General features: G+C 43.8%; 2 protein-coding genes and 1 long non-coding RNA gene across 22 annotated transcripts in view; 1 reads left to right on the top strand and 2 right to left on the bottom strand.

Annotated features, from left to right (window-relative positions):
• Positions 1-2,072, bottom strand: part of LOC108151245 (protein phosphatase 1 regulatory subunit 12A) — a 32,576-nt gene extending 30,504 nt beyond the window's left edge. For 9 of the 16 annotated variants that reach the window (XM_017279759.2, XM_017279762.2, XM_017279760.2 and 6 more), the window contains exons 1-2: positions 1,878-2,071; positions 549-1,341 (exon numbers count right to left, since the gene is read on the bottom strand). In XM_017279759.2, coding sequence (XP_017135248.1) covers positions 549-797 — 249 coding nt within the window. In that variant the 5' untranslated portion in view covers positions 798-1,341; positions 1,878-2,071. Of the gene's footprint in view, positions 1-548; positions 1,342-1,877 lie in introns of all 16 variants that reach the window. The other 7 variants (XM_017279748.2, XM_017279749.2, XM_017279747.2 and 4 more) reach the window with 1 other exon arrangement.
• A 1,131-nt stretch (positions 2,073-3,203) lies between these two features.
• Positions 3,204-20,257, top strand: LOC108152426 (death-associated inhibitor of apoptosis 1). 5 transcript variants are annotated; one of them, XM_017281748.2, is made up of 2 exons: positions 3,204-3,287; positions 19,141-20,257. In XM_017281748.2, the coding sequence occupies exons 1-2, from the start codon at positions 3,219-3,221 to the stop codon at positions 20,164-20,166; spliced, it is 1,095 nt and encodes a 364-aa protein (XP_017137237.1). In that variant the 5' UTR covers positions 3,204-3,218; the 3' UTR covers positions 20,167-20,257. The 5 variants fall into 5 exon arrangements, with proteins under 5 accessions (XP_017137237.1, XP_017137234.1, XP_017137232.1 ...); XM_017281745.2 differs by lacking the exon at positions 3,204-3,287 and adding an exon at positions 4,822-5,035 and having other exon boundaries at positions 18,725-20,257; XM_017281743.2 differs by lacking the exon at positions 3,204-3,287 and adding an exon at positions 12,148-12,534 and having other exon boundaries at positions 18,725-20,257.
• On the bottom strand, positions 7,894-10,866 carry LOC117186221. Its single transcript, XR_004471355.1, has 2 exons — positions 8,260-10,866; positions 7,894-8,144 (listed from the first exon to the last, which is right to left on the bottom strand). It is a non-coding gene; the product is annotated as an uncharacterized LOC117186221 (long non-coding RNA).
• Positions 20,258-21,453: the final 1,196 nt, after the last annotated feature.

The raw sequence follows: 21,453 nt of genomic DNA, 5'->3' as shown, positions 1-21,453 counted from the left end.
CATTCGACTTGTAAATCGTCGGCTTGCATTAGGAATTTATGTATTTGTTGTATTGGTTAATGTTTTAGTGGTTGTTGCGGCGGTTGTGTGGCTGTGTGGCTGTGTGGCGGTGTTGAAACCGCAGAGAGAGCACGAAATACGCAATAATAACTACAACTAGAGAATGGCACGGCACAGTGGGGCAAAGCTGTATGGGAAGCGCTTAAGAATTAATCGGGATTTGTGACCTTGGAAAGATTTCCCTTAAATTACGCTCAATATTAGTTTATCGGCTATAAATAAAACCATAGGCATAGCCATATGCTAAGCTGTGGCAATACAAATACAAAAACAAATATTTCGCCTTGCAACAATTTAACCACCGGGTAGGGCAACACCGCCCACTGTGCAACGTCAGAGGGGCAGTTGGACGCAAAAGTTTCGAAATGCCAGCACCCTGCAGCCACACCCCCGCACCCCTCACATCCCCATCGGGGGGTGATCGCGTGATGCAGGCATTTGCAGGCGTCTGATGTAATTTAGGGATTCGATGGGGGATAAGAACGCACCTGATGCAAGGCCGTTAGGCCGTCCACATTGGCAGTATTGATGTCGGCGCCCTGGTCGAGCAGCTGCATCACCTCATCCTTTTCGCCGGAGAGGCAGGCGGCAAGGTAGACACAGCCGGAGCTGAATTTGATGCGGCGCCCGGGGCGGGGCGTGGGCGCGGCCCGGTTGGTGTCCGACTCCTCCCAGCGCTTCAGCTGCTCGGCCCGCTTCATCATGGCCGAGTTGTTGCGCGCGTCCAGGGTGGACATGATGCGGCTGGGGGTTGGCTGTGTCGGGCGGACTCCGAGACGTGTTCCACAAGGGATTGTTCGGTGTATTGATGATTACTTGCGGTTTTTTTAGTACTTAGTTTTCTCTAGTAATTTGAGTATTTTTTTTTTTTTTTTCTTGACACTTTCGATTTTTGATCTTTACACTTTACTGTTTCTTTCCGCTCCTCTTTTGCTGATTATTGTTTTTCTATTTTCCACTCGATTCGTGTGTCACTATGTGTGTGTGTGTGTGCGTGCGTGTATTTGCTCTCTGCTTTATCAGCGAATGGAGAGAGAGATGATGGCAAACTTCTTGGCGTTTCGTTATATCGTGCTTCTTTCCCACTCCACGGCACACACACTCGTTCTCTCTCTCTCTCTCTCTCGCTCTACCACACACTTACGCGCGTTCTCTCACACACACGACGACGACACACATATGCAGTTGTAGTTGCCTGTTCGCTCGCTCTGGCTTACAGTTTGTTGCATTTATCACGCACCTTTTTGTGGAATTTGCTTTAAAACACACTATCTTGAAATTCTAATTTTGTAAAAGAAATACAAGAAGAAAGTGAGAATTGAATATGAACAAAAAAAAACGCCTCCTTTTTTCACTTTGTTTATCATTCGCAGGGCGCTCTCTCCCGCTCTCACACTCGCTTAACTACACACACACACACACACGTGCACATGGATAGGGCCTGCATGCAACACTGCCGTATTTTCAGCATGGCTGTGTGAGTGTGTTACCAATTTGACATAAATTCAACAGCCGCGACGCTGACGTCGCGGGTAAATAGAACGAAAGATGGAAGCCGCTCTTTTTTTCACGCACGCAAATTTGTCTTTAAAATGTATATAATTTTTAGTTGCACAGCACGGAAAAAAACTCTTCGTTTTGTGTGTAATTATGTAAAGGCATTTTTACAGCTCCCCATTCCACCGCACAACAGCACTCACTCACTCAGCACTGACACACACACACACACACAAACACGTACGCACGTAGAGAAAAATGGATTGCAGTAGAAACTTTTCACACACCAAAAAAAAAAACGAGAAACGCAGGGCACGCACCTTTCCCCTGTTTGCGGCGGGTCCCTTTGAGGTGGCTTATATGGTCGGTCGGGCTTATTGGCTAGCGGGCGCTATGCTTGCGCGCTTCATTCGTGCGCTGCACAAGTATTTCACTTTATTTTGCATATTTTCGCTCGACAAACTTGTCCGCACGAAAAATACGGCACGGCAGAAAAAATTGTAATCAGTGTGACCGCGGACCTATCGATAAAATATACCGTCCGACCCTCAGAAATATTCTCATTTAAAAAATATACCGTAAATATACTGACGAATTCAAGTTATATTTTACATATTCCTCGTTTTTAATCTTCCGTGGAAAATTCTCAGCTATATAGAACATTTAGCCAAGCCCACATAGTTTTATCCGATTAATGAATCTATTTTCTAATTGGCTGGCTTAATTTAAACACTCGCTTTTATTGGATTTCTATATAACGTTGAAAATTAAATTTAATAGATTGATGAAATCGATCAAATATACCAATATATATCGATATTCCGTAAATATACCGTCGGTTAAATTTTGACCTAAAAAATTTCGAAGAGTATTAAAAATACCATGATTGTAATGAATTTTTTTACACGCAAGCAGGTGACCAGTTGATATCGGACTTATCGATAGTGGTATTTTGGTATATTTCTGATTTTCTCAGCTGAAATCGATGAAATGTAAAAAAATCAGCTGATTTTCTCCGCTGAAATATACCAAAATATACCGTCACATTTTAAAAATATACCATAAATATACTGACGAATTCAAGATCTATTATAAATATTCGTCGTTTTTGATAGTAGAGCTCTCAGCTCTGCCCACATAGTTTTATACGATTGATGAATAAATTTTGTTCAAGACTAACTACTTTTAAGTACTCCCATTTATTGTACTTTGACTAAAACACGTGTATACCATATTTCGTTAATTTAATATTAACGTACTAGTTGATAGCTTTTTATATTAACACACGTACAAAAAATATACACATATATTTTTCGTGATTCTTGTACGCTCTTTCATTACAGTTTCGAGCACAGCAGACAGGAGTAATTGAAGGAGAAATAAAGGATCTGCTCCACCCACAACAACAACAACAACAACAACAATCCGGAGTAGATAAGAGCAACAGCAAACAGAGAGCAACATGGCAAATGTATTTACCAATCCGAGGTACTTGTCTGGACCGACTGCTGCACTCGAGTTGACAGCGGTTCTCGACCAGGTGGACAACAATACGAATGCTACGCAGCTGTTCAAGAACAACATCTACAACATCATGAACGAGTACAATCGGGAGGAAGCGCGCCTGAAAACCTTCGCCAAAATCAGTTGGCCCGAACGGCATGTTCTATACGAACGATAACGATAAGGTCACGTGCTATTTCTGCGAGGTGGAGATCGGGCGCTGGGATCTCGATGACTTGCATTCAATTTCTGAATATTTTCAACTTTAAGGTAATCCACAATTTTGTAATTCCATTTTTCTTAGCGCACAAGATTTTGTTGACGGAGAAAAGTCAACCTGTTTTAGAATTTATAAATTATCTGGTAAAATAGTCGTGGTATTGGCAAATATCGTTAACAAATAATTAAGAACCGGCCACATTTTCTCACTTTTTATGTAACCGGTGGCAACATCAAGAAAGCTGAAAAAAGCCAAAACATTTATAAAAAATCAAAAATTCCCGCCTCCCGCAATTCACAAATTATTCCCGCATTTGGTCTTCAAAAAGAGCCAGATCTGACGGGAAAAAAGGTAATCGGCAGCACTGTCTAGGGTGATATCAAAATCGATACTTTTGTGCGATAGGCGGAATAATTTTGAATTATCCAAGTCTAAGAAATAGTTATGTTCGTTAGTACTATTGGTACTATAATAACAATCTAGCGAGTGGCATGTGGATTTGAGTGTTATTCTTATATTTTGAGTGTGCAACTGTTTGGCTTAATCGATCGATAGTATCGGCACAAATTACAAGCCGGGTGGTCACACCCGCATATCCTGTTCCAATTTAAATTTTCCGGAACTTTCTTAAAATAGAAATGGAGTTTTTAAATTGGTCGATAAAAGTACAAAAGGCGGAAAAATGTAAAAAAAAAGAATTTAGAAAAGGACTAAATTTTATATTTTTATTCATACCATATTTGTAGATGTATAGATATAGAGGTATATATTACATATGCATAAATTTATACATATATATATATATACATATATACTACTTGACCTATTTATTCTTGTAGTCCTTCCAGCGTCCCTAGCCTATTACCACTTTATCTGAAAATATATTTGAAAATATCGTACAAAAGTATCGATCGGTTTTTGTAACGGAAACGTTACGAGATGCTTGTTTTTTAAAATCGTGAAAATTACATTGCATTCTTTTAGCTAAAAGAAACAAATCTTGTGCATTATTTTTATTTTGAAGATAATAATAAAGTCAAAAATAAATATAAAAAAAATTAAATTAATACGAAAGTTGCCACCAATAGTGTGTACACACAGTGTATATTTATGACATCTGGCAGCTCTGTTGCCAGGGATGCAGGAATACAATTTGAAAGTTTTGTAACCGATTTTTTCTTGAGATTCTCCGCAAATGCAGTTTTATATAACTGCCAAAAATTCGTTTTGTGAGACCACCCCTCCCAGAGTTGAAAGAGATAGATAATATGAGAGAGAAAGAGAAAGAGAGAGTCGTGTGTTGCGAGTGCTCTCTATTAGAACCCACCCCCCCGAAAAAATTGCGCAGTGCTTTGGCGCGCAAGACTATTCGTCCCGCACCAATGCCTGTGTACGGAACGCTAGAAAGCAAAGCAAAACAAAAAACAAATGAAAAAATAACAAATATGTGCATATGTACATACCTATGGGAATGTGGGTTAGACGGGGGCTATAGAATATAGTTTTGCTGCCGTAGTCGCAGCGTGACAACCCAACTTACCGGTCGGTAGTAGGAAACGTTCCGTTCCTCTACAAAAACAAACATTTTTTAAAGTGCAGTGCAAACTATCTTATCTATTTTATTAATTTTTTTTTTGCTAAAGTAGAGCATTGTGGAACCGCCTCTATCACAACCAAAAATTACGAGTGCGAGAAACTCAAATAATTATTTTCAATGATATTTTTTATTAGGATTAATTATTGAAAATGTCTTTGGTGAGTCTAAAAATCGAATAAATACATATGTACATATGTATAAGAAATTATGATGTATAGGGACTATAGACTGTTGCACTTCCTGGGGAACGGGTCATTCACACACACAGGACCTTTTCCGATGCTCCCGGGGTTAGGGTGTTCCAAAGTCCTCTGTCTGTCTCCCTCCCCCACACCCGGCTCCACTTTGAACGACTCTCTTCATTCATGGCATGCATACTCCACTCGACTCCACTCCACTCCACTCCACTCCACTTATTTTCCCTCTAGAATTTTCCAGGCATTTCGAAATCGTGTGCAATCTCGAATGCTCCCTCCCCTATGGATACACTATATCTGTATATATAGCCATCCTGCTCTAACTCATGTACTCCTAGGAGATTACCACACATTTCAGATTGTTTTTCCGTGCTTTTATATTTCCCCATGATGCTGACGTTGCAGCGCATTTCATTCATGACGAAACCAACCAGAAAACACTACCCGGCCACCCACTCCACCCATTCCCCATACACCCACGCCCAGAACTTGCTTCACTAGAATTTTCCTATTTTTAATTACCGCTCAATGCCATTTCCATTTACAGCCTGATGCGTAGGTTTCAAAGATTGATTGCTTTTCGACTATATAATCAGCTGCTTACCTCACTCCTATTTTAGTTTCGAAAAGTAAACCCACTTTTGTGGAATGGAACTGCAATGCAGGGTATATTTCATAGAGAGGGTGTAGCTCTCAAACTGTAATGCAAATATAAATACGTGGGCTACCCAGTTTAATTGTCTTATCTGCAATACATCAAGTGTTTTAAAACATGTCATTTCTTCATGAGTTGCAAAAATATACAAAAACACATTTCGTTTCGACTGTGTTGCCAGTTGGCGCCGGCTCAAAAACAATAAAAAAGATAAGAACTATTTACAGAACACTAGAAAGAACCGAAAACACTTGTGTTGCTGTTAGTAAATAATAAAATGTGTCATTATGTTTTACTACGAATTTGTCATGCACAAATACAAAGGCATTTCCGACACAAGCTTTCATTCGTTTTATCAATGAGTGGTCGACTTAGTCTAGAATACTACCTTTATGTACCAGGAACATACGCCCACGCTATACAATACAATAAAACCTCTCTAGGGTGGACCACCCCACAGAAAGAAGTAAAGATGATCGTTTTTTTTTTGAAGCATAAGACCTCATTTTTTAATTACTTGTTTCAGTCGTAATCGCTTGAAAATGTGGGGTGTTCTATTTTATTAACCCAAATAAATTTCATTCTGAGTTTCATTGACAGCTGTTTTCTAATCAAATACCTGATTACTTGAGTCTTCTATCTTGTCACTTCAATTCATACGGACTCTCAAGATGTTAGTGCCATTTCAAGGGTTAACAGGATTGCAATCTACAAGAATATATACTTATATACTTATCTGCTAAGCCACACTGGGAGAGAGCGAGTCAGATATTCTCCAATCAGGCTGCTATGCTCACTCAAAATATCACTCAACAGATGTTGTTTTTAATCTGTTGGCAGAACAGATCACTAGATGAGTGCTCCAGGCAGATCCACAGGATCCACACCTTCGTGGATCTTTCGTGCCTGTATTGGGACGTGTTTTGTGCATCCCTCGTCGCCTGTCGGTGGCCTCAAGTCTACGACAAAGGATCTTCTGTCCCAAGCAGTGGCAGTGGCAGTGGCAGCTGCCAGCTGGCAACGTCATGTGCCGCGAGATCCTTTCACTGAAAGCGGACACAATAAGGACACAGACAAGGGGCTGCCGGCCTCGGCAGATGTTGGCCCTGTTTTTCGGGTATCAGATCGGTTTGGATTGGCTTGCAGCTGCCGGCACACGACGGCAATTTCCTATGCTATTCACTTCATAGCCCTGATTAAGGCAGGTATGCGCACTCAGCGGTGCAGAAGCGGGAGCAGGGGCAGCGCAGATGTCGTAATAGGCAATCTAATCGAGAATCGGAGTCGTGCCCAACTTGTTGTTATGACACCTTTTTGCCAATTGCCGATCACTGTACACAAGAGTAGAATGCAAAAATATAGCAAAAGCAAACCGGTTATGGCTCTCTGCATTCGGCTGTCAATTAAAAACCACAAACTTAGCAACAAACAATCGAGAAAATTATATATACAAACACTGCCCTGGTGAGCAATCTTTAATGTCGAAGTTTGTACACTCTTGTACCTGTACTGCCTGTGCAATAGATCCACAGGCCATAGATTCCATAGACTGATACAATGAGGAATAGTATGTGTATCGATTAGATCCATGGGAATATTAAACATTTATTGAAAAAAGCATAATCTTCCTTAATCTCGTGGCGGTTTTCTCTGCGTCGTAACAACGTTTTATCATAGTTTTAGTACTCTCTGCATCTGTAATGCAGTACTCAAATACATATGTATGGGTGTGTATTCTTACAATAAACACTTGCAGCAACAGCAACAACAAGAACAAGGCGAGTGCAACAACTTTAAAAGGCCTTGCAAGGCCGTTTGGCTTGAGCCAGGGATTTACAACTGAAACTTGTCCAACAACTGCGTTCTCGGGTGGGGGTGATGGTGGGGGTGGGGTTGGTGGTTTGGTTGAGTAGCTCAAGACTCACGCCTGTCTGTGTGTGTGTGTGTGTGTGTGTGTGTGTGTGTGTGGTCAGCAAAATGATCTTTTGCAACTGAAAAACAGCCGAAGAAACACTGCATTTTTCCATCCACAAATAAAATTTGCATCTCCGCCGGATTTCGGTTGAACTGTGGACTCCGTATTCAACTTGGTCTCTCTCCTCCAGAGGAGACCTGTCAAAGTCGTCTAGACGGGCAGATTTTTGAAATGCGTCGCGACATCTTCTTGGTAAATTTAGCATCATTTATTTATAAAATCATAAAAGTTCATCGCGTCTGCGGTTCGGTTGCGTTGCTAGGTGCACTATGCGAATTTCGCATGCTGTCACCAGTCCGATTTCCATACATGATTCAACCGGGCAATCTTATTGTATCCGCCCAAGTCCCACCGATGAACGTGCTGGTATTTCCTTTGAAATTGATTACTGCAATGCCGTCAGCGCGCCAGATATGGCCACTGTGACATTTCATGGGTTTCTAATTAAAAATAGCAAATAGCAAAACCTTTGATTAAACACAATATTTAGTAGAGTCTTTTTTATAGTCTGTATATGTGTATGGGCGGTTCAAATTCCTTGATATTCCTTCTCACCTTGATAATGAAACAAAGAAAATGTATTATGTATATAAATCGATCAATCTATTTACTCCGTGCAAAACCTCTAAGCGATATTTCCAGCTCTCTTGAGAAACGTCAAGTATTTAATACTATTATTTGTTGCGGTTTGATTACCATCTCATATATGAGAACGTAAAACTTCAATGCAGTATCTCAAGAATTATCAACAAGACTGAACTCTTCAAGTCGATAACAGATCCCCTTTTAAAAGTGAATTGTCGAAGTTGCGGGTTTCGAAATACTTCGAAATATTTCTTTCAATTATATTTTATAGATTTTTTGAATTCCACCCATAATTTTACAGGGTATATGCGATAGGAACGAATGTTGTTTTATGGTTTGCCGTACCCACATACAGACGATACCTTTATCAGTATTGAAGTATAGGAACAAAGATCAATGGTGGGAGAGACCCTACAATATCAGCGGAACCTATTCCCATTTGAATAATATTATTTGTTCTAATCTTTCAATATGTACTAAGGGGCAGCTGGAAAGTAGACACAAGCGTATCAGCTAAAGGAAAATACTTGTAGTTTTGAGATCTGCTCTGAGTGCTGAGTACTGTCCACTGCAGTGACAACAACAAACAAAAACTCTATTCTACTGTCTACGATCTACTGTCCAAAAGCCCAAAATAAATTGCGGCGGTGGACTGGTGTGCCAAGCCAGCAATGGTGCGGAAATCTTCTCACCTGCCCCAGAGGTCGCAAAATACAAGATTTTATAGTTTCAAGTGTGGCCAACATCCTGGCCACGATTGCTTTAGATTGTCTAGTGCCTTGGACTTCGCTATTTGTAGAGGATTTCCCCATAGATTTCTGGACATTCAAACGAACTTTGATCTTTCGCCGACTACTTCTCATGGAAATACACTCATCCTCTGTCGATTATGTCCACCATCAAATAGAAGCTCCTGCACATTCGCCTTACCGCGAAAATCAAGTCGCCAGAAGACATTGATTCAGCTATACGCAAGCTTAACAGTCTTATCTGGAAAACAGCTCTATTCGCAGACACACGCGCATCCGAGGTGCACTCGACCCGACCTGTTGCATCACCTAACCCTCCCATCGAAAATCTTTGCGTATCAAGAGAAGGCTAAGAAACGCTAAAAAGAGCCGATTCATCCGAAAGTGGACAAGTTAATCTCTGGAAATTCATCAAGAGGCACCCACTGTGCAGCTCTCCATTAACGAGTGACAACGGATCGTGGGTCGAATCAGACTCTGAAAAAGCAGAAGAGTTTGCAGGCCGATGTCGCACCTAAAGATCACACGCTAGCAGTCTCCTGGTAATTAGAAGCGCCCTTAGAGATGTCGCTACCAGCCAAGCCAGTTTCTCCCGCTGAAGTCCAAGCGGAAGTTAACGTCCTTGTCAAAAAAATATCTCCTGGGCACCACTTAATTGATAATCGCATTGCTAGACTGCTTGCAGGCAAGGGAATTATGTTTCTCGTTTCAGTAGGCAACTTTTAGGCCATTCTTTGCATCGGTCACTTACCCACTCAATGGCCTGATTGTGATGATTTTAAAGCCAGGCAAGCCAGCGGCAGCCCTGCCAGTTCTCTCAAAGACATTTGAAAGAATATTCTTGAGCAGAATGGTGGCGGAAAGCTGCACAGCATCAATTTTGGTTAAGGAGACAGCATGGGACTCCGGAGCAAGATCACAGAGCTGTTCATCTCATTCCCAACGCATATGAAACCAAGTAATATTGTTCAGGGGTGTTTCTCGATGTGAAACAAACTTTCGACAAAGTCTGGCACAAGGACCTTTTATACAAACCAAAGATCCTCTTACCAGTCCCCCGGTATTCGGTCATAAAATCATTCCTGAGTGAAAGAACTTTTATTGTTATAATGATTACACCCGATTTCTGGTATAAAAACGCAAAAGACAGCGCTCTTGGTCCAATTTTGCATACACTATTTAAATGACAACCCAGGTAACTTCCTGGTTGCTACTTTTGTTGATAATACTGCCATGCTCTCATCATCCTGCTAAAAAGTCGTTGCTGAGCAACTCAAACTTGACCTCGAATCCGTGGAAACATGGGCATTACGATAAACGAAACCGAATCAGTAAACGTATATTTCAATTTAAGAAGTAAACACCTACCAAACTTAACCTTCAATGGCAATATTATTCCACTGCTACCTCTGTGTTCACTTCACTAGGGACCACACATCAGAACTACAGTTATGCCAGTTACAAATGCCAAAATAAACTTAAAAACTCAAAAAGTAAACATCTCCTACGTAGCAAAGTCTTGTTGTACAAGGCAATGATAATTCCTACATGGACATACTCCATTCAAGTCTGAGGATGTGCAGCGAGACGCATCTTAAAAAAATTAGAAGGTGCCCTGGGGTTTGTTCGGACCACAATGCTTGAAAGAGATCTTTACATCCCCAAAACTGGGGATAAAATAAAAACCATTGACTGATATTGGCACAGTGATAGGCATTTTAAGCATACCAACGAAGCAGCTGGAGCAGCTGAATTACCCTTAAATTCCACGTAGACTTGAACGTCTCCAAATTTTCTTGATATCATCTCATCAAAATATATATATAAATCTAACTATTAAACTCTTAAAAAAAGTATTAATCCATTGTAAATATATATAATATCATAGATATTAGAACATAGTTTAAGTAAAACTGATTTCTAATAGTAAATAGTAAATAAAAAATAAAAAGAGTGATTCTGCTTATGGTTCAGGGGGTAGTCAAATCGATCTTCTATAACTTTTTATGTCCCACTTCATTAACCCCAGAATGTTCGTGGTGATAAGCGGTGGTCTGTATCAGTTTTGGGATCAGATTTTTTGAATATTTACCCAGAAAGACTTAATGGGGTAAGAAATAGAGCAAATATAGAGCTAATTAATAGATTTTTAAGCTACCCCGAGGAAGGTTCTCGAGTCTTGTAGCTGGTAACAATTTCTAGAATTCTGTAGAATTTTCCATTTGGAGTTTTAGGCCCATCCTGGCTTAAAGATACTGTTGTGATAAGAGACTGCCCTGAATTTTCAGCTGTCGAATGAAACAACAAAAGACCAGACAGGCTAAAGCGAGATAGCGAGGCAGAGAAAGAGACAGAGTGCCAGAGGAAAGGTGAGGGTCGGAGTGAAAAAGGCGCATACACAAAAAACCGCAGCTGCTGTCGACGCACTCGCCTCTCCATCCCGATCCCGTCCCGCCCAGGCAGAGGAGCAGGCGTCTGCCTCTGGAAGGTGCCGGAGGAATTGTTTGTGGGCAGGGCCGGGTGACTGCAGCAGCGATGGTGCATTGACACGCGCCGCGGCCAACAGCCGTTCCCGGCGCATGCCCTGGCAGGAGCTCGAAAAAATCAATGATCCTGGCGGTTCCAATGGGCTCTGGCTAGTGGGAAAAGGATAACCGTAGTGCTGGTCCTGGCGGTTGTACGGTACATCTTGCGTACTAATACTAGCCGTAGTAGAGGGTTGTACGAGCCTGCGCCAACACGATTATGGATGCAGTTCATCGTCATGGCCAGTCATTCGAGGGTGGAGTGGAAGTTTCCATATGTTGTTTTGACGAATATGCCGAATGCGAAGAGAATGTCCAAATGCAGACCATAAATAAATTAATTGTATTCTTGCATTAAGTTGGGGTTTATTTTATAAAGGTTTTCCCAATTTGCAGCTGTTCTGAAGCGCAGAATGGGAAAATAAACACCAACATCAAGGTATGGTTTAATACTCTCTTATGCTCACTCTGATGCATACCATACCTTCTTAGAAATCTACCCTGTGCGGTTAGTTGTGTCGTCTCGCTTTTACTCGACGGCGAAACGCAAAAACACGCTCGTCTCGGCTCGGCTCAACTCGGCTCCACTCGACTCGACTCGGTGCTGTCATTCGGCAAAAATTACTCGAATGATAAACATGGATATTCTGACCGCGGCACTTCGATGTTGATATAAACTTCTGCATTTAATCATAGAATAACAAATAATAAGTACAAAAACTAAAGTATTTCTCGGACTCCATTGTGATAGTTGGCATTGAAATTGTTGACAAAAACGGAACTTGTAAAAGAAAAGAGCGTGTACGTGTCAAAGTGTTCGTTTTATTTTCCGATCATTTAGCTCACGAGAAAATCAATATAACTGTGAAAACAGCACTGTATATGCTTTTTTCTGTGACACCGAATCTCACAGCAAAAGGGAAATCACTAGGGGAACTTGAGTTTTTCAATATAAGAGAAAAATTGTCAAGGTGAGCTGCAGTTGTGTATATTTAGTGTATTTTAACCGAATTTAACCCCAAAAATGCTCTGACATCAGACGACCAAAAGCTGAAACACATTTTCGAGTATTTGCTTGTACGTTCACTAACACGCCCGAGAAAAAAAACCACAACTCGCACACCAGCACACGGCTATCGTACAACTGTTGTACATTTGACAAAATTGTCGAATGTGATTTGGTGTGGTTAAGAAAAGGTCGAATATGTAAATGAATTTAGTGATGAGTAAATATACCTAAAAAGCAGTGTAAATTAATAAACAAAAATATCAGCTCAAATCTTTAGTCATATGTGGCAAAAACGTTTGCTTCATTTTTGTCGGGTGGTTTTTGTGCATATGTTTTTGTGTATATGTTTTTGTGTGTCCGTTCGCTCGTACTCAACACAACCAGCAGGCGACTGTTTCATAAAAAGATGGCGACCGTAGAGTTGCTAAATGCTTGCAATATTGTTTCACTGCAAATTATTTACAAAATTACCCATTTCTGTTTACCGTCAGGGCGTTGCCAATTTTTCTGATTGTGAAAATGTAAACATCACAACAAAATGTGACACACGACTGTTTGCACGGCATTTTTAGGCTGGTAACCATATGGTAACCCTATTTTTTTATACAACCTCGCAACCCCCCTCAGTGCTCGTTTAAAAACAACATTCTCAATTGTCTGATGGCTGTTGTCGGGCACAATGGCACCAATTTTGTATTCATCCGAATTTTGGAATACGCAATAGGCGGTTTCGTCTATATAATTAAACGATGACTACAGCCATGCAAAATAATATACCAGTTTGCTCCCAAATTTAACAGACTAGAAGGTCAGGCTATGACACACGAGTCCGCAGAGAACTTCTCTCCCGTTTCCGTTCCAAGTTAATTGGAATTGTTTGTTTCTAATAGTATCATCATGGCATCATCGTACACCCTGGAGCAGATGTTGTATGACTCGTAGCTTGCTGGGTACACACTTTACTTTTTACGATACACGATACACTATGTGTAATGCACTTCCTTTTACGCACACACACACACGCTCATGTCACATAATCCGAGCCCAGCCCTGCGCCACTCCACTCTTATCCGCTCTTCTCCTCTCTGTCACTCACCAGCAAAGCATTAGCTTCTTTGTCTGGCACATCCGCTCTGAACGGAAGTGGTGCACTCATGCGTGCTTCGCTCTGCAGAAACAGAAGCAGAAGAGCAGCCCTAGTCCATCCATAAACCATGGTCAAAGACCGTGCCGTGCCGTGCCTCTGCCGTTCCGTTTGCTTTCTGTCCTTCCAGCCCAGCTCAAAATTGTTGTGCATTGTTGCCAATGTTCACTATGCTTTTTGCTGTGCCTTTTATGCTTCATTGCTTTGAACTTTTGCGTTCATTTCTGAGAAGGCAACAACACACAACAAAGAGAAAGTCAGTCGCCTCAGCTTGAGCTTTGCCCGAGCCGAGCTCAATATTTTGCGCTGCCAACGTCGCGATTCGTCGAGATGCAACTTTTTCCATTATTGCCAGTCTCCATTGCAGTCTGTCGCCGCACCCGTGCCCACACCCACACCTAATCCCGCAATACACCTACACAACGCTGGTGGTGGTCCCTGTAATTCTTACTCCCACACTGCACTGAAGAAAGAACGAATATGGAGTGGATTTTCCACGCTTTTCACCAATAAAACGACGCGACGTGCTTAATCAACAGCTCTCACGTGTAGGGGAAATGGTGGGAGTTGAATTTTCCCGAAATAGAACAGAACACAATGGGATACAAGTATTGTCTTTCATCCTATTTTCATTTGTTATCGCCAGCAGACGCGACGGCAATCAGCATGAATGGGAATGGACCAGGGCGGCCCTTGAAAGGGACACAGGCGAAAGGAGGGGGGCAGCATAAGATGAAGAAAATTACATTCTGGAATTCCCGGAATTTTCTGAGCTCTCCAGCTGAATCATCTCTTGCCGACCTTTGAGCCTCGCCTTGCCTTGTCTCGCCCCCTCTCGTCTCGTCTCGTCTCGTCCGGCGTGAAAAACGACCTTTCAACCATTATTTCCACTAACGAGGCGCATTTAATGCGCTCTCGGGAATTTCCATGAGAGCGTACCCACATACCAAGTCTCATAGATTGGATGTAAGGGAAGAGATGCGATGCGATGCGATGCTGCCATGATAAAGGCGAGCACGACTTGACTTTGGGTTTTCTTTCTTTGGCTGGCTTTTCCAATTCCCATTCCCTATTTCAACGCTGGCACGGTTGGCGGTGGCGGGCGGGCGGGGAGGTCTTTGAACTGAGCCGCCGTTAGTTTTTGGACAATCGATCAATGTTCAATAGGGTAGACCGTCAGACAGACAGGGACGGCATGAGGCCGCTCTTAATGCATTCTGCAGCAGCGGCTCAGGCGCATTTATTATGATTACAATATTGCCCTTTGTTGGAAAGAGAAGCGAATCATGAGCTCCAGAGCCCAGCATCCCATATTTTATCGACAGCGTTGGCGACGTCGGCGGTCGTTTTGTGTGGTTCTGCATTTCTTGGAAGGCCACAGCATACACACAAACACACACACAAACACGCACTCGCACTCGCATAAGAAGAAGGTGGAGATAGAGAGAGAGAGAGAGAGAGGGAGATCATGCAAGAATGTTCTTTGTGTGTCGTGTATGTTTGTTGATGCCTCGTGATGCTCTGCGAGATAGTATTATTATACTGACAAGATGCTTGCCACTCAGGGAAGGAAATATGTCTGATTCTGGTCTCTTAAAGTATTAATATTCTTGATCAACATGAACACCCTAGTCGATATAGGCAAGTCCTACAGCTGACATAGTAGGACGATCGGCTTTATAGAAAGGGATGGATCTGGAAGGGTATCTAAAGATTCGACCCAAGAAGGTAGCCTCCCTCCTCCTGCTTTATTTTTTTTGTTGAGGGTCTCTTCCCTCTCTCTCTTCATGAGATTCGAGCACGATGACGATTCATGCATGGGTCTCTGGTATCTTCTTTCTGTCTCTCTGGCCATACATACATATATATATATGTATATCTGTCCTGCTCTGTTCCGTCTCATGTTGTTGTTGTCGTATCTGGTATCACCGCATTCCAATCTCGAAGACAACAACAAAAAGAATGGTAAAGTGTTTATAATAGTTTCCCACAGTATCGGCTTTGGCTCAGGGGCTCCCATGGTACATACACAGAGAGAGACACAACACAACACAACACACAACCTTTTCCATGGTTGAGCCTCTGCGGTTACCTTCACTTACAACAACAGGGAGAACGAGAACAAGTAAAAACTCCAATCACCCAGGCCCAGCCAGGCCCAGAGCTTGGACTGAGACGGAGGTAGAGACAGAGACTGGCTTTGGTTTATTCCAATCAGAAAACTCGAAAAGCAGCTCCAACTTTAGCGTTTTTATGCGGCGGAGTTTGTAGAAAAGTTGCACGACTGCATTCCATTCCATTGCGGGGCTGCCGCCTCGTTTTAGGTTTGGGTCTCTCCTCCTCCTTCCACCTCCTCCCCCTCCCTCCTCCCTCCTCCTCGTAGATCTTGTCTTTTGAGCTCTTTTATTCCTCTGTTTGTTGCCTTGCCTCCTGGGCTGGCCTGGCCTTAGATTATGATTTTCCTATGTTGTTGTCTTGTGTCTTTCCACTTTGGTATTTCTTGGCTGAGATTTTCTGTTCCCATGCCATTCATGCGCCCAGGGAGGCCTTGTGTCAGTGTGCATTCGGTTGGTGCTGGGAGAAGGCGCTCCACGGGTCCATGTGTCTCGATCTTGACTTGTAGCTGGTTCGTGTTCGTTCGGTTTGGATTGGTTTCAAAAACAGTTTCAAATCCAAAACACTCGTAGTTGCAAAAGTTCGCTGCTCCAGCCCTGTATTTTCACGCCCGCCCTGGTAAGTGTGTGCCCATACATACAGATGTATTAAATGAATGCAAATTCCCGGGCTACGGCAACACTGATTTCAACTTTTGCCTGAATTTCCTGGAAAAATAAAAAAAGCAAAAAGAGAAGCGAGAAATTCCAAAGAGCGTTTAAATTACAATTGTTAATAAGGGGGAGGGGGGTTGGGGTCTGGGTCTGGGTCTGGCATTCCACAATAACAAATAACATCGAACGGCGAGAAAGGCGAGAGAGAGGCAGCTGTAATTGCAATACGGCCTGTACTTTGTACCGCACTTTGCCTCGTCTGGCAAATATGTACGGTTTGTAATTGAACAGACACAGAGACAGAGACAGCGACAGCAGCAACTGCATCTCAAGCTCTCCATCTTTTGTTGCTCCACTTGAACAATGCAGTGTGCAATCTCTGGAGCCTCTACAGAGCAGCCCACCAGTAGCCTCCAGCTTCCCAGCTCTCTCTCTGTCCACCACTCCACCACTCCACCATTTCCCCCTCAACTGAGGTCCCAAGAAGTCACCAGCATTTGTACATTTACAATTGCATTTGTTTTTCGCCCTCTGCTCTCCATCTCTCTTTCTCTCTCTCTCTCTCTCTCTTTCTCTCTCTCTCTCTCTCTCTTCCTCTCTCTTTTAGTTCATGTGAGTGTGTGTGTGTGTGTTCTCGTTGTTAGTTGTTTTTCCCATTGATGGTTTCGTCTGCACACCACAGTGCTGTCTCGCTTGCACTCTCTGGCCTGGCCGCTGCATGGCTTATGCTGCGCTTTATGCTGGCAAGCCCCATGCCAGCCCCCCCAAAACCCCACTCCACTTCACGCCTCTCTACCGCAGAGTGCGCCGTCTCCACAGTGGTTTGACTGCATTCCATTAAAACTTTCTCACAGTCAGAGAGGCCTGCAGTGCATGGCACCACCACGACCACCACGACCACCACCACCCCCTGGGTGCCCCACGATGCACAATTGTTTGGCGGGTTTGGCTGGTTTGTGGCTGAAATTTGGACTTTGAACGGAGCGCATTCGTGCCATGCCCCAAGCCGAAGCACTCGTACCGAGTGTAAATGTCGAAAAACGGCTTTACAATCTCTTTAAAGACCACCAAACATTGCAGCTTAAAGAAGTTTGCAGCAGGCCTTCCTCCGGCAGCAGCTAATGGTCGATCCATGGTATGGGGTTACCCCTTTCCCATTCGCAGTGGAATGTTTTTTACTTATTGATGTAAGATTATGCATATGTACATATGTATGTCCATATAGTAGTACTCCGATAGATTTCATTCTCTTACTCAATTCCCCTTAAGGGAGCCATCACTGTATTTGCTGGCAGATCTGAGATAGTATAGTCTTCCTGCTATTACTATAATTGCCACGATTCTTACTGTGGTTACGATACATATCTGTGTGGGCTGCTATCTCTCGATTACCATATCCGCCTAAGCTGCGGTGCCGTGTGCCGTGCCGCCTTTGTAAACAACTTGTTGTCGAAATCAACCAGTATATACCAGTATTAACTGAAGTACGTTCGAGTGAGTCAGCCACTGAGCGTGCTATCGCGCAGCTTCTAGGCGCCACTGCCACCCTTTTAAACCGCCCACCCATTCAGTCCGTCCGACTGTGATCGCTTCGGCGCAGTGCTGTCACGGGCGGTTGTAACGTTGCGTACTCCATGCCTCGACGTATTTTTTGTCGCGATTTTTCCTACCCAAAAGGGAAAACCACCCTTCGGACGGCGCTTAACAGTGGCGTGCGTGCGTGCGTGCGAGCGAGACGACTACTGTGTCGTCCGGTGGCCTGCCCTTAAGGGCTCTTAAGGTTCGTTGATGCTGCATCCATCTCCAGTTTCTTGAACTGCGTTTCAGCTTTCAGTTTTTCAGTTTTCCATATACACACAAGGCTCGCGGACTCCAGTGTCTTCTGTCTGTCTGTCTGTCTGTCTGTCTGTCGAGTGTGTTCAAAACTATATACATACAGACAATTCATTCCGAAAAGGTATAAATAAATCAAGTGATAAGGTTGATAAAACGGTTTTTGAGCTGTATAAAATGATAAAATTTACGCGATATGAAAATTGTTTTTGTGGCACTTAAAAAAAGGAATTTTTTTGGTTGATTGCAAATGTGTGTAGTATCTTGGTAGGGGCGCCGATTGGGCGCACAAGCAGCGCGGACTACAGACCACGGGGGGCTCAGGTGGAGAGGAAAGGTGTCTTTATTTAGTTGATAGCAAAAAATATATATATTAACCGTCATTCTTGTATGCTCTTTCATTACAGTTTCGAGCACAGCAGAGGGAAGTAATTGAAGGAGAAACAAAGGATCTGTTCCACCCACAACAACAACAACAACAACAACAACAATCCAGAGTAGATAAAAGCAACAGCAAACACAGAGCAACATGGCAAATGTATTAACCAATCCGAGGTACATGTATGGACCGACTGCTGCACTCGAGTTGACAGCGGTTCTCGACCAGGTGGACAACAATTCGAATGCTACGCAGCTGTTCAAGAACAACATCTACAACATCATGAACGAGTACAATCGGGAGGAGGCGCGCCTGAAAACCTTCGCCAATTGGCCTCTGGCGTGGCTCGACAAGCATCAGTTGGCCCGAACGGGCATGTTCTATACGAACGATAACGATAAGGTCAAGTGCTATTTCTGCGAGGTGGAGATCGGGCGCTGGGATCTCGATGATCAACCTGTACCTGAGCACCTGCGCTGGTCGCCCAACTGTCCGCTCCTGCGCCGTCGCACCACCAACAATGTGCCGCTGAACAGCGAGGCCCTCGAACGCATCCTGCCCCCCATCAGCTACGACATTTGTGGCGCCAACGAATCGACGGTCGAGCTTCGCGAGAGCGCCTATGCCGAGGGCCGCATACCCATGTCGCACATTGCCCAGTCCATCGCCACGAATACCGCCGTATCCCCGCTGATGAGCTCCATTGCCACCTCGACGGCGGCCACCCAGGCCAACGGGGATGTCCATCCGGAGTCGTGTCGGCAGGTAGCCAGCGGAAATTATTTTCCCGAGTACCCCGAGTACGCCGTGGAGTCGACGCGCCTGCGCACCTTCGAGGAGTGGCCGCGCATCCTGAAGCAGAAGCCAATGCAGCTCGCCGAGGCGGGTTTCTTCTACACGGGCGTCGGCGACCGCGTCCGCTGCTTCAGCTGCGGCGGTGGTCTCAAGGACTGGGACGACAACGACGAGCCCTGGGAGCAGCACGCTCTCTGGCTGAGCCAGTGCCGCTTCGTCAAACTGATGAAGGGGCAGCGATACATCGACACGGTGGCTGCCAAGCCGGATCCAGTCGCAGAGAAAGAAGAGAGCAGCACAAGCGCAGCCGAGACGCCAGCTGCAGCTTCCTCCACTACAACGACACCAGCCGCGACGGCGACAGTCGAGGCCCCTTTTGGCGATGTGGGCCCATCGGCGGCCACTCGCATATACGAGAAGATCGTGTCGAGCGCCAGTACCACCACGGCAACAGGGGCCATTCCCGGCACGGCTGGAGGTCCCGCACCGGCGCCCAACGGCTCGCCGGTCATTCCCGAGGAGAAGCTCTGCAAGATCTGTTATGCCGCAGAATACAACACGGCGTTTTTACCCTGCGGCCATGTGGTGGCCTGCGCCAAGTGCGCCTCGTCCGTGACCAAGTGCCCGTTATGCCGGAAGCCCTTCTCCGATGTGATGCGTGTATATTTTTCTTAAGAACTACCATTAGGCGGATCTCAAGTATTAATCAAAATTGTAGCAAATTAAGGCCCAATAAACGGTTGCAACGGCCAGCTGCAGGGGCTTCCCTTCAGCTGGCCGTTGCCATCGCTACAGATAAAGATACAATTTTGATTAGGACTCGAAATGCTCCTCTAAATCCACTGCATATGGACATAATAATAGATAAGAGTGCAGCCAATATATCTACGTATGCACTACTACGTATTTATAATAAAACTAACATATGAAAAAACAACCTGTTGCTTGTACTTGCTTACCCACACACTACAGGTGGATGGATGGTTGGGTGGATGGGTGATTGAGTGATTGGCAAAGCAACCAAACTACAAAGGCACCGCTGGTGGGACGGCACGCCCATGAACGAATCATCGGCTATGACGCAGCCAGTGGCTCACGGGTGAGCACACCGTTTGGGGAGAACTTTGATCACGAGAGAAGGAGTACTCATTGAAGTAATTGGATGTAATTTTATTGTCGAGATACAACACCTATGAGATCTGCATTCTTTATAATTTTCGAGGAGAGCTCAGTTCTAGTTTCGAGCAGAGACCGTAAATAATGATTTATTATTTATTCTTTAATGATAATTATCATGATTATAATCATGTTAGCAAGTAATTTTTATTTTATATAATGCGTACGGTCCGACAATAATATTTCGGTGTTGCAATAATTACGGACCACAACAAAGGGCATAAGGGACGCTTTGTTGGATCAGTGGAAAAATAAAGCTTGTCTTATCAGTCATTGGATTATATCGTCTGGCATTAATCAACGCTCACGCGCCCACACAAAGTGCATTCAACTGCAATTGCAAAAGAGTGAGTGAGAAGTGCAAACCAAGAGGCGCGTAGTGAGAGAGTTGAGAGCAAAGCACACACACACAATCTCCACATCATTGGTTAAATTTGCAGTTAACTTCAATTAGTTTGCTTGCGGCATGGAACGTTCTGATCTGACAGATCCGGTTTCGTATGAGCCAAGGTGAGACATTTGCACTAGCCTAGCAGGTGGGGGGAGGTTAAGTGCGAATGAGAGGGTCCGGTTGTCACATGGCTTCTTGCATCTTGACGTTTACATCACCTCGATACGAGTACGAGCGTATGCATATGCATAATGGATAGTGGATATTGGAAATGCAATCATTCCGATTGCACACGTGCCAGATAGCGATAGCATTGCTGTTAAGTAAGTTAATGAATGAATTGCATGACATTTGTCTGAGTCATCGTTCCTGGAACTGCTAAGAATGTTAAATGT

The sequence above is a fragment of the Drosophila miranda genome, chromosome XR, assembly GCF_003369915.1.
Source record: "Drosophila miranda strain MSH22 chromosome XR, D.miranda_PacBio2.1, whole genome shotgun sequence".
NCBI lineage: Eukaryota > Metazoa > Arthropoda > Insecta > Diptera > Drosophilidae > Drosophila > Drosophila miranda.
This window is presented reverse-complemented; position numbering and strand designations above follow the sequence as displayed.